General features: G+C 48.4%; 1 protein-coding gene across 1 annotated transcript in view; it reads left to right on the forward strand.

Moving 5' to 3' along the window:
• Positions 1 to 779: 779 nt before the first annotated feature.
• Positions 780 to 12,866, forward strand: part of NTM (neurotrimin) — a 179,033-nt gene continuing 166,946 nt past the window's right edge. The window contains 1 exon segment of the mRNA XM_006779315.2: positions 780 to 1,038. Within this exon segment, the coding sequence (XP_006779378.2) occupies positions 780 to 1,038 (259 nt within the window).

Genomic DNA, 12,866 nt, shown 5'->3' on the forward strand with positions numbered 1-12,866 from the left:
TCACTCATCTCAGATGAGAAGAATGTTTAGGAGTTACCATATGGGTCTCTGATCTGTTGCATATTATCTGTGTGATTTGGGGCAGCATTTAGCTTCTTTGTTCTTCAATGTCTTTGCCTGTAGAACCTCCCTCATAGGGTTGTCCTAAGTATTGAATGACTTCGTGCGCTGGGATCACCTGGGAAGGAATGTAAGGGATAATGCATCATGGAAATCCTGGAGCAGGAGGAGGGCTGGCCGTGCTGGAAGGGCCCGGCCATCTGCTGGGGAAGATGCCTCAGGCTCTGTGAATAGTGTGGACCATTGCACTGGCCCTGTGCTCAGTGGTCACAGAAGCACTGACCTGTTCAGGACCAGAAATCTGACATATCTAATGTTCTAAGGCTCTAATCCAGTGGTTCTCAATCTTCCCAATGCCGCGACCCTTTAATATAGTTCCTCATGCTGTGGTGACCCCCATTTCATTGTGACAAATTGAACATAATTAAAGCATAGTGATTAATCACAAAAACAATATGTAATTATATATGTTTCCCGATGGTCTTAGGCGACCCCTGTGAAAGGGTCGTTCGACTTCCAAAGGGGTCGCAACCCACAGGTTGAGAACCTCTGCTCTAATCCCATGAGACCTCTGCCGCCAGTCCCAGAAAGTGCCATCTGTGACCCGTCACACCCAGGCCATGCATGCGTGTAGACAGGGGCAGGGAGCAGGGACAGACACAAAAACTCATCCCGCTCGCTTGCCAGGGACCCCCACCCTGAGGCTCCTGTTTTTTCTGATGTGTCCCTCTGGTCTTCCCTCCAGGTGCACCATTGACAACCGGGTCACCCGTGTGGCCTGAGTGAACCGCAGCACCACCCTGTACGCCGGGAACGACAAGTGGTGCCTGGACCCCCGCGTGGTACTCCTGAGTAACACCCAAACCCAGTACAGCATCGAGATCCAGAACGTGGACGTGTATGACGAGGGCCCCTACACCTGCTCTGTGCAGACGGACAACCACCCCAAGACCTCGCGGGTCCACCTCATCGTGCAAGGTAGGCGGGGTCTGGCTGAGCGGTCTCAGTGGGCAGCTGGAGAGCCTGTCAAACACTTGGTCTGTGATCCTCAACAGAAATGGGTTCTGTCTGTCTGTCCCATCCAGCAGGACACCTTCTTAATTGTCATCTTGCCATCCGATGGGAAGTTTTCAAATCATTTTCCCGTTGACTGGGACTAGGATTTTTTTTTTGGCTTTAGTTCTAATAATATATTTTCTCAGAAAATTCTCCTCTAATTATTGCTTTCCTTGGCCTTTTTTCCTCCTCTTAAGATTTTTCAGTTCCTTCCAATTCTAAGCCCACTTGATTGGAAGAGCAGCATTTCAGTTCTGGCCCCTGTACCCCTGCCACACCCTCAAGCGGCCTTCAGAGAAAGCAGAGCCCAATATAGGGGCGCTGGCAGCTACCGGAAGCATCCTGTACCCCACGTCCATCGTTTTCCGCTCACTTCATCTTCCCTCACCTCCCAGCCCCAGGGTGGTTCTCCCCCGCTCTGGTTCACTGAGTTTGGGTTGTGCCCCTGAGCCCCAGCTTTGGGAAGCTGTACGTTCGTTTCCTCCTTGGGTCTCTCTTGGTTATGCTCTCTCCTTGATGCTCAGGCCCTGGGAATGGTGTTCGCCTCTTCCCCACGAAGCAGAACCGGTCCCGGGGCCTTCAGACAATACTTAGCCACGGTGGATGCATCCCTAACTAGCATGGGGGACCTTGGAATCAGACTCAGCCACTTTCTGGCTGTGAGACTTGGACCTGGTTTCTAACCGAGCCTCAGGACTTCCCTCTGTGCAATGGGTCCATGACCAGAGCAGCTGGGGGGCAGGGGACCACATTTTGCATGCGTTAATGTGGGGAATGCTCAGAAGAGGGGCTGGAACATAAGATGCTGCTTAAGTGATAGCTATTCATTAACCTACCGTTGTTTTTTTAAAACATTTTTAAGACGTCTTTTACAGTGGACCAATTCCTTGCTTTATGCTTCAGCCCTTGAGCACAGAGCCTGGCTCTTCTGTGGCCTCTTCTTTCCCAGTTCCCTTCACCTGCCAAAATGACATGTTCGGGCAGTAAACTTCCCTTTCAGAGGCTCCTTCCCCTGCCCTTCCTTGTCTGTGCCCAGGGAGTGTAAGGAGACTTGGGTGGAGAACGGTGGCTCAAGAAGGAAAAAAGCAAAGGAGCTGGAAGAATGAAGGGAGAGTTGGCTGTGGGAAGGCAGGGTGCACGTGGATTGTGGGCAGGAACTGTGAAGAGCGGGACAGTGTGACCAGGGATGTGGAGAACACACAACGGGAGTGAGAACAACGTGGGCCTTGGATGGGACAGGGAGTCACACCAATGGGACATAGGAGCCCTCCAGGTGTGGCCAAGCTGGGTCCAACCAGGTTGTTTTTATTTGTTGTTTTTTTTTCTTAGTCTTTATTTCCAAAAGGAAATTTTTCTTTTATCAGTTGTATAAATGAGTATTTTTCCAACTGCTGGGTGCAAACAGCAGTTTTTAAAGGAAGTAGAATTGCATAGAAGCTATCAAAGTATATTACAAACAACCAAATAGGTATTATTACATAAAATTCTGTGTCATTGAAAGTTTTTAATGTAAAAATGCATGTTTATTGTGGATAGTTGGCCAGAAAGCTTGAGAATCCCTATTGTCTGAGGAGTTTCCCAGAATGCCCCAGTGGCATCTTTTACATCTATACCAGGTGGTGCATTTGAAACCATTTCCCAAGCCCCAGGCTGCCCCCCATGCATGTACTGTTGAGAGCGGACTATCTAGCAATGACCATGACACCAGGGCAGGACTGTCACAGACATTTTCTGTAGGAAGCAGGGCTGTTATGAACTGGAGAATGGAAGGGATAGTGATGAATTTAGAAGCCTCCTTGAAAATGGGCACCACATTTTTGTAATTTTTTTTTTCTTACGCTTATATGCTCCTGCCCTAAAGTAAGTGCCTTATCCAAAGGGAACATGTAGTAAATGCTTATCGAATCAAATGGCAGGAAATATAGCTCTGAGGTCTTACATAGACTCACAGAGAGAAGGTTGGATATGTGGAGGATAGAGAGATGGGAGGAGGGGAGGGGAGGGGCCCTACATCAATTTTCGCTCATGTCCAAGCTAATGGAAAACGTCTAATCCCCAGCGAGGTGTTCCCATCCGTGAGTTGGCGAGGTGCCCTCTTAGCCTGACACACCACCTCAAGTATCGGAATCTCATCTCGGGCTAATTTTCGAATGCTGATGGGTGTATTGATCTGGAGACAAGCTGGGATAAAAAAGGCACTGGTCTTGTACACAGACTCAGCCCAAGCTAATCTGCTGTCGATATGCCTGGCCTGGGCATTATTGACACTCTAATGAATAGAGGACCATCGTTTTCCAGGGCCAACGTGTTCCCCCTCTTTAAAGCAATCAGACAAACTAAATAGAGGCCGACTCCCCTGTTTCTGTATTGGAAAGAGAATGCATCGCCATCCGGGATTAAATATAATATATATTTATCTTGGGAGCTTTTATTGTACCGAGCAGGGAGCCTGGCTCCCCTGCTGAAACTGACTGTCTGGATTCTGTCGAAGTTGCTCCTCAAGCCAGAGTGGGAGGCAGCTGGAGTGGAAGTTAGGCATGTTACGTCTTCGAAATGGTATTATTATCATTAAACACACACACATACACACACACACACACACACACACACAGCAGGAAAAAGGAGTAAACTGAAACTCTGCCCATGAGTCTGTGCATTTATGTATACGCAGCTAGCTTTGTATGTAAATAAACCCACACAGAAGGAAGGTAATGTGTTTCTGTCGTATCCCGAGAGCTACCGAGGGCTGGGATTGTGTCTTTCCCTTTCCTCTCAAGCACGCCTCCATCCTACTTGTTATTCGTGCTCCATCTTCTCTGTGGCTGTGATCTGACATGCATGGTTCTTGCCGAGAGCCAGGGTCCATCCTTGCATCTGCCTAAGAAGCAGACCCTTCGCCCAGTGCATGCTCCCATCATGCCCCACGCATCCATGCAGCTGTGACCATTGGGAAACAACCCTGGTAATGCTAGGCTGGCCACACACAGCCTGTGAGGATGAATAACAAACTGCCCCCGACAAGCTGGTTCCCATTCATGAACAGTGTTTGCCCCAATCGCCCCCAGAATTCAGCCGCCCAGAGTATGGCTGCTGCTGGCTGCATCCTGACGGGCACTGTTGCTGTGGGTCTGGACACACCTGCATGGTGGGTCCTCCATCCCTGTGTGGGCTGATTAGATATTTTTTTAAAATATGTTTTTATTGATTTTAGAGAGGGAGCAAGAGATAGAAACATCAGTGATGAGAGAGAATCATTGATTGGCTGCATCCTGCATGCCCCCTAACTGGGGATTGAGTCTGCAAACTGGGCATATGCCCTGACCAGGAATTGAACTGTGATTTCCTGGTTTGCACAGGTTGACGCTCAACCACTGAGCCACACTGGCTGGGACTGATTTAACATTTAAAAAATATATTTTATTGATTTTTTGCAAAGAGGAGGGGAGAGGGACAGAGAGCTAGAAACATCAATGAGAGTGAAACATCCATCAGCTGCCTCTTGCACGCCCCCTATTGGGGATGTGCCCGCAACCAAGGCACATGCCCCTGACCAAAATCAAACCTGGGACCCTCGAGTCCGCAGGCCGACGCTCCATCCACTGAGCCAAACCGGCCAGGGCTAACATTTAGATAGGATTCAGAAAGGACCTGCCCAGGAGTCAGGTGGTCTGCTTACCCGGTGGCCGGCTTCCCCAGTGCAGCTGAGCCCTGGGCTGTGGGCCTGTGCAAGTGCACCAGCGATGGGCCAGCGGCCTTTCCTGGCCTCCTTGCTTCAGATCTTTAGCTGTGAGTGGCACCTGCAGTCCCAGCCTCAGGACAGCCTTTCACTGGTGGTGAGATCTGGGTTTGCACTTAGAATATTTTCAGATCTGCTGATAATACTTCATACCCTTGTAGTAAGGGAAAGGGGAAATGTTTACTGTTTTTTTTTCAGTGGGCTGGCTCTTTTTTTCTCACTGCCTGTGGCTGCCAGACTGTATCCTCCCTTCGGTTTTTAGGAAAATAGCTCAAAGGCCACTTAGTGGGCCACATGGTTTCCCAAGGTCCCAGCAGGGCTGGAGCATGGACTGGGGTCCGTCCAGTCTGGGCTACAGAGGATTGGCCCTGCAGAGGGCAGCATAGGAGGATGGAGGGACAGTGATTAAGTAGAACAGGTAGAGTATGGGTGTGTCTCACAGCACAGAGGACTCAGCTAGGGGTGTGGGGCGAGCCTGCAGGATAAAGGTGATGTGCTTGTGACTTGCACGGGTCGGCATGACAGGAACAGGCTCAGGGCTGCAGACAGAGTCCAGAGGTACATGTGGGGCAAGGCTCCTGGGCAGGACAGGGACAGGGACAGCCTTGGGGAGGAGAGTGGCCCTGGGCCTGCGTGGAGGGAGATGGAGGGGAAGGCAGAAGGGGCTGGTGGCAGGAAGGGGGAGGTGACTTGAAGACTGAACTGAGTAGCTACTCATCATAGTGTCCATTTAAAATCAAATGTAAATGAGCTAAAACCATACTTGCCTCATTTCAAATGCTTCAGTAGCTGCATGTGACCAGTGGTACAGCATTAGACAGTACAGACATGTAATATTCCCATCATAGTAGAAAGCTCAACTGGGCAGTGCTAGTGCTGTAAGTGACTGTATCCTGGCCCAGTGGCTCAGTTGAAGCATCGTTCCTTACACCCAAAGTTGTGGGTTCAATTCCCAGTCTGGGCATATCCAGGTTCAATCCTGGTTGGGGCGCATACAGGAGGCAACCAATCAATGTTTCTCTCTCACATCCATGTTTCTCTCTCTCTCTCTCTCTCTCTCTCCTCTAAACATATCCTCAGGTGAGAATTAATAATAATAATAAGTGATTGCCATTATAGTCCAACAGGAGTTAAAGCAAGAGTGGGATTCACTGACCCGAAGGGCCAGGTGTGGTGTAGAAAGGAGTGGAGTTTTGTGGAGAAGATGGAGATCTCTTAAAGACAGGAGGGAATTGTTTAAAACGATGGAGGGCTGGGTTCCTTTGTTAGCGAGGACAGAGAAGAAGGGCCAGAGTCTGAAGATGTAACTAGGGAAGAAGAGACAGAATTAGGGGACTGGTTGAATGTCCGGGGAGGGGTGCGGAAAGGTGGGAGTCCATCGGGACATTAAGATTTCCAGTCGGAGTGCTGGGAGAGGTGGGCACTAAGGCATCTGGAGTGTCAGTGGGGAACGCATCCTGTGGCAGAGGTGCAGGGGTCAGGTACGTAGACTGTTGATTTTACCTTGAAAACTTAATTCAGAATGAGTTTGTGAGAGTAAGAAATACCACCCATGGATGTCCATGCCCACTTAGGCAGCTAAATATAATCTTTCAGGCCATGGTGAGGGAGCTCTCTCTAAGGTTCATTAAAACTTGGGCTGAGTGATTTCCTTGGCTCTGACCTCAGGGTGTTCTGCTTTATTAGCATAATTAATAAGGAGCTGCTTCGGAGTCCAGCTGTGGGTTTCAACCCTTCACCCCTCCGGTCCTGCTGCCTAGCCGGGCTTCTGGGACTATCACAATGGCCACACTCCTGTCTCCATTTCCCTCTTTCAGGACATAACTTGGAAAACCCAGAGTGAATGGAAGGCTCCATGGGCATGAATCCTCTGACAAATTAAGGACAGTGCGGAAGGCATCTCAGAACCCTGACTGTATTTCTTTTTATTTTTTATTTTATTTTATTTTATTTTTTTCTAAATACATTTTATTGATTTTCTACAGAGAGGAAGGAAGAGGGATAGAGGGTTAGGAACATCGATGAGAGAGAAACATCGATCAGCTGCCTCCTGCACACTCCCTACTGGGTATGTGCCTGCAACCAAGGTACACGCCCTTGACCGGAATCGAACCTGGGATCTTTGAGTCCACAGGCCCACGCTCTATCCACTGAGCCAAACCTGTTAGGGCCCTGACTGTATTTCTAAGAGCCCTGAGTGTGGAGGTGCTGGAGCTGCAGAAGTGCCCTGAGATCTGCAGGGATGGGGAAGGTATGTCTTGTCCAAGCAGAGGCCTGCTGGGACACCCATGGCCTTCACCTCACTCACAGACATGTTTGCAGGACAGACAAGGCAGAATGTGGTTATGCGGTTCTTTAAGACATGGGGATGTTGGGTAACAGTAGTAGTAGTAAAAGCTTTTGTTCTCTTTATTAGTTTTCCAGGCCCCAGCTAGGTCCCTGCTTTGTTACTGAGCATCTAACCACCTCTTCCCTTTTGTTTGGCATAAATGAGTTTTCCTATTTCTCCCTGGGCAGAATTAATCCGAAAATCCCTGCTATTGTTTGATAGTTAATCACCTGCCTTTTGGATCCAGCAGCTCTGAGTCTCCTGCAAAAGGAGGAGGCAGGCTGGTGTCTACAGGATGAGACAGGGACGAGAGAAAGAAGCTGGACTACCCTGCATTCCCTCTGGTAGTGGAATTCCAGGGAGGGAGGGCCAAGCCTGGGAGACTCCAGGCAGGCGGGTGCCACCTTTCACTGACCTTTGGCTGTCTTCCTGTTCTGAACCTTCTCCTCTTACCCACCTGCTATGTGCAATCCTGTTGCTTTCCAATCATGAATAATTAATTGACCTTGTCAAGCCAAACTCATTATTATGATGAAAAAATGGGAACAAAAAGTTTTAATTCCTAGACACCTACACTCCATAGCCTCCCTTCAACCCTGAACCTGAAATAAAGGGAATTGGAAACAACATATCAGAGAGAATAACGGGCTCTAACCCTTACATTGAAGGCAAGGATTTCCGTCTCAGCCAGGTCACCCAGAGCACAAGGTGTCCCCTGACCTGTAGGCTCCCCAAGAGCCCAGGAGACCTTCACCAACTCATTTCCATTCTGGCTACATCTCTGCTGGGTCCATGGAGGAAAACATTGCCATCCAGCTCTGAACCAAAAGAAGTCACCTCCTGAATACAGCTGTGTTCTTCAGGTGTCAGTAGCCACGGTGACAGCAGGTCCCTTTTGCCATCTCAAACTGCTTTCTCCATTCTCTCTCCTCTCCCTGACCGGTTCAGGAAATAGATGAAAATGCACATTCGACCTGGTCGTAAGACCATGCATCAGAATTCGACAGAACTTTCTAAAAGTCAGGAAATTAAATTCCACAAAAAATTAGAGTATTCCCCAGCGCACCCTGGAGAATGACAAAGCAGTAGGTAGGGCATTTTATCTGAAATGGATTTACAGAATTTAGGCAGCCTGCAAATGAGGCAACTCAGTTTTACCTGGTGAATTTTAAAATTTTGCCATGCAGTTAACTGACAGTGGAGGGGCAAAATGTGTTGGTAGGTTCAGTAACATTTCAGTAAATCCACAGAAACAACATCTGTCTACAAAGCCAAGTAAAGTAGTCCTAGACTAAAGTAATCTGAGCAAATTGCTGCAGTCCAAGTCCTATTGGGTTTAATAATGGCATTTTCTGTGTTTTCTGCTAAGGCTGGGGAAGGTCCTTAGATTTTCTCAGCGGTTTCGAAAACTTGGCACTTGCCTCCTGGTGCTGCCTGGCATAGGGTCCCTGTGTCCAAGCCATACACACTCCATATGGCTTTAGGGAGGCAGCCAGCTCAGCTGACCCGATTGCTTCACAATGAACACTTATAGGCGTCAGGCAGCCTCGCTCCAGGTAAGCAGTTAGAGGTCCCAAGGGACCGTCTGTAAGCAACCACCCAATTCTTATCCGGTAGGTGGTTTCCCCAGGGAGGCTGTGCTGCCTCGGATTTTAATGTCATGAGATTGAGAAAAGCGATTCTGATTCCTCCTGGATCATATATTTCCCAGCCTCCCGGTGAGGCACGATGCCATTTTATATGGGAGGAAAGGCAAACTTTACCTAAATGCATTTACTTCATTTTCTTATTTTATTTATATTTTTTATTTCAGAGAGGAAGAGAGAGATAGAAACATCAATGATGAGAGAGAATCATTGATTGGCTGCCTCCTGCATAACTTACACTGGGGATCGAGCCCACAACCCAGGCAGATGCCCTGACAGTGAATGGAACCGTGACCTCCTGGTTTATAAGTTGACGCTCAACCACTGAGCCATGCCGACCCAGCCTAGACTGCCCTCCCCATATCAGAATCCCCTGTGGTTTGTTTAAGCTGAACTTTAAAGATCGAATGAGGTCTCTTTATGATCTCATGATCCACTTGTGTAGATCTGACTAACCCTAGAATATGTCCAAATGAACCCTCATCATTACATTCTTAAAGCTTTCACTGGCCGCCCCTATAGCATGTGTAAAAAGTGTTATCAAAGGTGGCGTCTTTGATCCGAATGGCGTGACTGTTGCAGACTATTTGGTCCTCCAAGGCCCCCACAAACCCGGGACAATTCTCTTCTTCCTGAAATGGAAATGCCAGCTTCTCAGGGCAGGGGGAGAAGTTGGTGACCAAGTCTCTCCATCTGCCTGTGGTCACGATGAGAACCGTCACTGACATGTGTCAGTTGTAGGTAATCATGTTTTGAAGCCAGGTACTGGGAACACAAAGGGAACTGTGACCTCCTGGTTTATAAGTTGGTGCTCAACCACTGAGCCATGCTGGCCGGGCCTGGACTGCCCTCCCTATACCAGAATCCCCTGCGGTTTGTTTACGCTGAACTTTAAAGATCAGGTGAGGTCTCTTTATGATCTCATGCAGATCTGACTAACCCTAGAATATGTCCAAAACAACCCTCATCACTACATTCCTAAAGCTTTCATTGGCCGACCCTATAATGTGTGTATAAAGTGTTATCAGAGGCAGCATGATTATCTGAGTGGCATGGCTGTTGCAGACTGTTAGGTCCTCAAAGGCCATCAAAAGCCCGGGGCAATCCTCTTCTTGCTGAAATGGAAATGCCTACCTTCTCAGGGCAGGGGGAGAAGTTGGTGACCAAGTCACTCCATCTGCCTGTGGTCACAATGAGGACTGTCACTGACATGTTTCAGTTGCCAGGTCCTGGGAACACAAAGATTCAGCTAGTCCCTGCCCTGTCCAGCCGAAGAAACAGCTATGTTCCCAGATCAGACTCCCGCACCGTAGCTGGGTCAGGTGCTTATACTTGCAAAGGTTAGGAACTCACCCAACGGAACTGGTAGAATGTATCTGCAAGATTAGGCAAAAACTAGAGGCTTGCATTTCAGCGGGGTCTCAGTGGTAAGTAGGACTTTTCAGGGGATACGGAGAAGAGAAGGCATCTTGGACTGGAGTGAGAGGATGTTCAAAGCTTGAAAGTCCGAACATGTATGACACGTTGGAGGAAGAATGAGGACCCGAAGTGTTCCTGGGGTGAAATCACTGGACATTTAATCAGAAAGCCAGTCTGTGTCTAAGTTGTGGGTGGCCTGTGGGGCACTGTTAGGAGCACAATGGGAAGCAGGAGGCCGTGGGTAATCTCCATCTGCCTGTGGTCACGATGAGAACCGTCACTGACATGTGTCAGTTGTAGGTAATCATGTTTTGAAGCCAGGTACTGGGAACACAAAGATTCAGCTAGTCCTGTCCAGTCGAAGAAACAACTATATTCCCAGATCAGACTCCCGCACCGTAGCTGGGTCAGGTGCTTATACATGCAAAGGTTAGGAACTCACCCAAGGGGACTGGTTGAATGTATCTGCAAGATTAGGCAAAACTAGAGGCTTGCATTTCCCCGGGGTCTCAGTGGTGAGTAGGACTTTTCAGGGGATGCGGAGAAGAGAAGGCATCTTGGACTGGAGTGAGAGGATGTTCAAAGCTTGAAAGTCCGAACATGTATGACACGTTGGAGGAAGAATGAGGACCCGAAGTGTTCCTGGGGTGAAATCACTGGACATATAATCAGAAAGACAGTCTGTGTCTAAGTTGTGGGTGGCCTGTGGGGCACTGTTAGGAGCACAATGGGAAGCAGGAGGCCGTGGGTAAGGTACGTCTTCAACACAGGCTTGGTTTTCCACTTCTCTTCCTCAAGGAAAGCTGCATTAGATTGTCTTGGCAAAGGACCAGTATCCAGAAGGCTATTTGCGGAGTAGAAAAGGACAGGTTCCGAATGAAGGAGGTAGGAGTATTGGAAGATTATATCTAAACCCAGCTGTGGCTAGGTCCCATGCACGGTACAGACACAAGGCGGAGGGACTGCCAAGGACTCCTTGTGTCGAGTGAGCTAAATTATATATTTAATAATTGCAGTTACATTTTCCCCCACAGTCCAGTTAAGGTGCATTTTTTTGTACACTAGCAAATATAGTACACGTTACCAGGAATTTTGTTTTATTTGCTTTGAATCCTCACCTAAGGATATTTTTCCATTGACACATGGATTGGTTGCCTCCTACACATGCCCAGATTAGGGCCTGCAACCAAGGTACATGCCCTTGACCTGAATCGAACTTGGGACCCTTTGGTCCACAGGCCATTGCTCTATCCACTGAACCAAATTGGCTAGGGCCATTACGTGGGCTTTTGTCTCTGTCTTCATCGTGATGATTATACTAGAGAAGGTGAGGATAAAACAGAGGATAACAGGGCTGCAGGAGGAGGCCCACTGTTCACAGCAGCCACCTCTCGCTGTACCTGTGCGCCCACCTGCAGATGCCGAGACGCAGTGTTCAGGCTGATTTATGTAGGCTCTCAGGTGTCACCGCTTGGAGTATATCTTCAGATTTATATTCCTGTTGAGCATCACCCGTGGTAAATTAGTGTCTAGCGTCGGTACACCATCTAATTGGCTACCGCTGGAGTTGGTGGAGCACAGTTCTCTTCTTCTTTGGAAAGGTCTTCATTTCATGTTCTTTGAGAAAGGATTTATTGATTTAAAATTAGGACAGTTTAATTTGGTGGCATGTTTGCTTTATGTCTCAATTATATATTCATGTCTTTGTGGTAAACTCAGCTGGTAGGGAGATTAAGAATTCAAAACAGAGGATCCCGCGTGGCAAATGGTGCTTTCTGCTGTGATTAATTGGGAATCTGCACCGTGAACCCGGCGTGGGCTCCCTCCGGGACTGAAGGGCCAGGGACAGAGCAGGACATTTCGGGATTTAGGAGACCTGGATCCCAAGCTGATCTTGACAATAAGTACCTGGGAAATGACCGACTTCTTTAATCTATGTTAGATTAGGTGCGCTTTATAGAAAGGTTTTGATCTATCACATAATCTAATTTGAAGGAAAGTATCAGATAGACGCCGGGAAGCCGGGCACTGCTGCATATTAACATCCTTCATCTTTGCAACCGCTTATTAGCAATAAAAGCTGTCAGGCTCTGCTGTTTATCTTATTGTGACTCCTTTACACAGGCTTCATCCTCTGCACCAAGAATTCCTGCAGCGTCTGCGGCTGACATGGGTCCTCACTCCCAAGAATTTCCCTGGATCGTGTCCCCTTTTTCCCAGCTCAGTTCCCTCCTTAAGCTCCAGGGTTCCTGTTTTTTTGTCCTGTGGACTGGTTGATGTTCTTCCACTCCCCTGCTGGCGCCCCCTTTGCTCTCAGAATTCCATTTGTACAGGTGTCATGGTGGTCTCAGCGCCTGGAACCTGGACCTCAGAGAGGCATTTGTGCTAATGCTGCCCTCATTCTCAGTCCCCAAACGGCCACGCCCTTTCTTCCTACCCCCAGAAAGGGAGATGAGAAATGTTGATTTTTTCCCCCCTTTAGTTACTGCATAGATTCCCATGTGTCAATTACTGGTGATAAAAGATGGATGAGACTGGGCCCTCTGATCAGGACACATAATGTGGGTGGGGCAGCAGTTAACTGTGAAAGGGAAGCTGCTGTCATAGAGCCATGGGAAAG

This window comes from Myotis davidii, unplaced genomic scaffold (genome assembly GCF_000327345.1).
Source record: "Myotis davidii unplaced genomic scaffold, ASM32734v1 scaffold809, whole genome shotgun sequence".
NCBI classification, from domain to species: Eukaryota; Metazoa; Chordata; class Mammalia; order Chiroptera; family Vespertilionidae; genus Myotis; species Myotis davidii.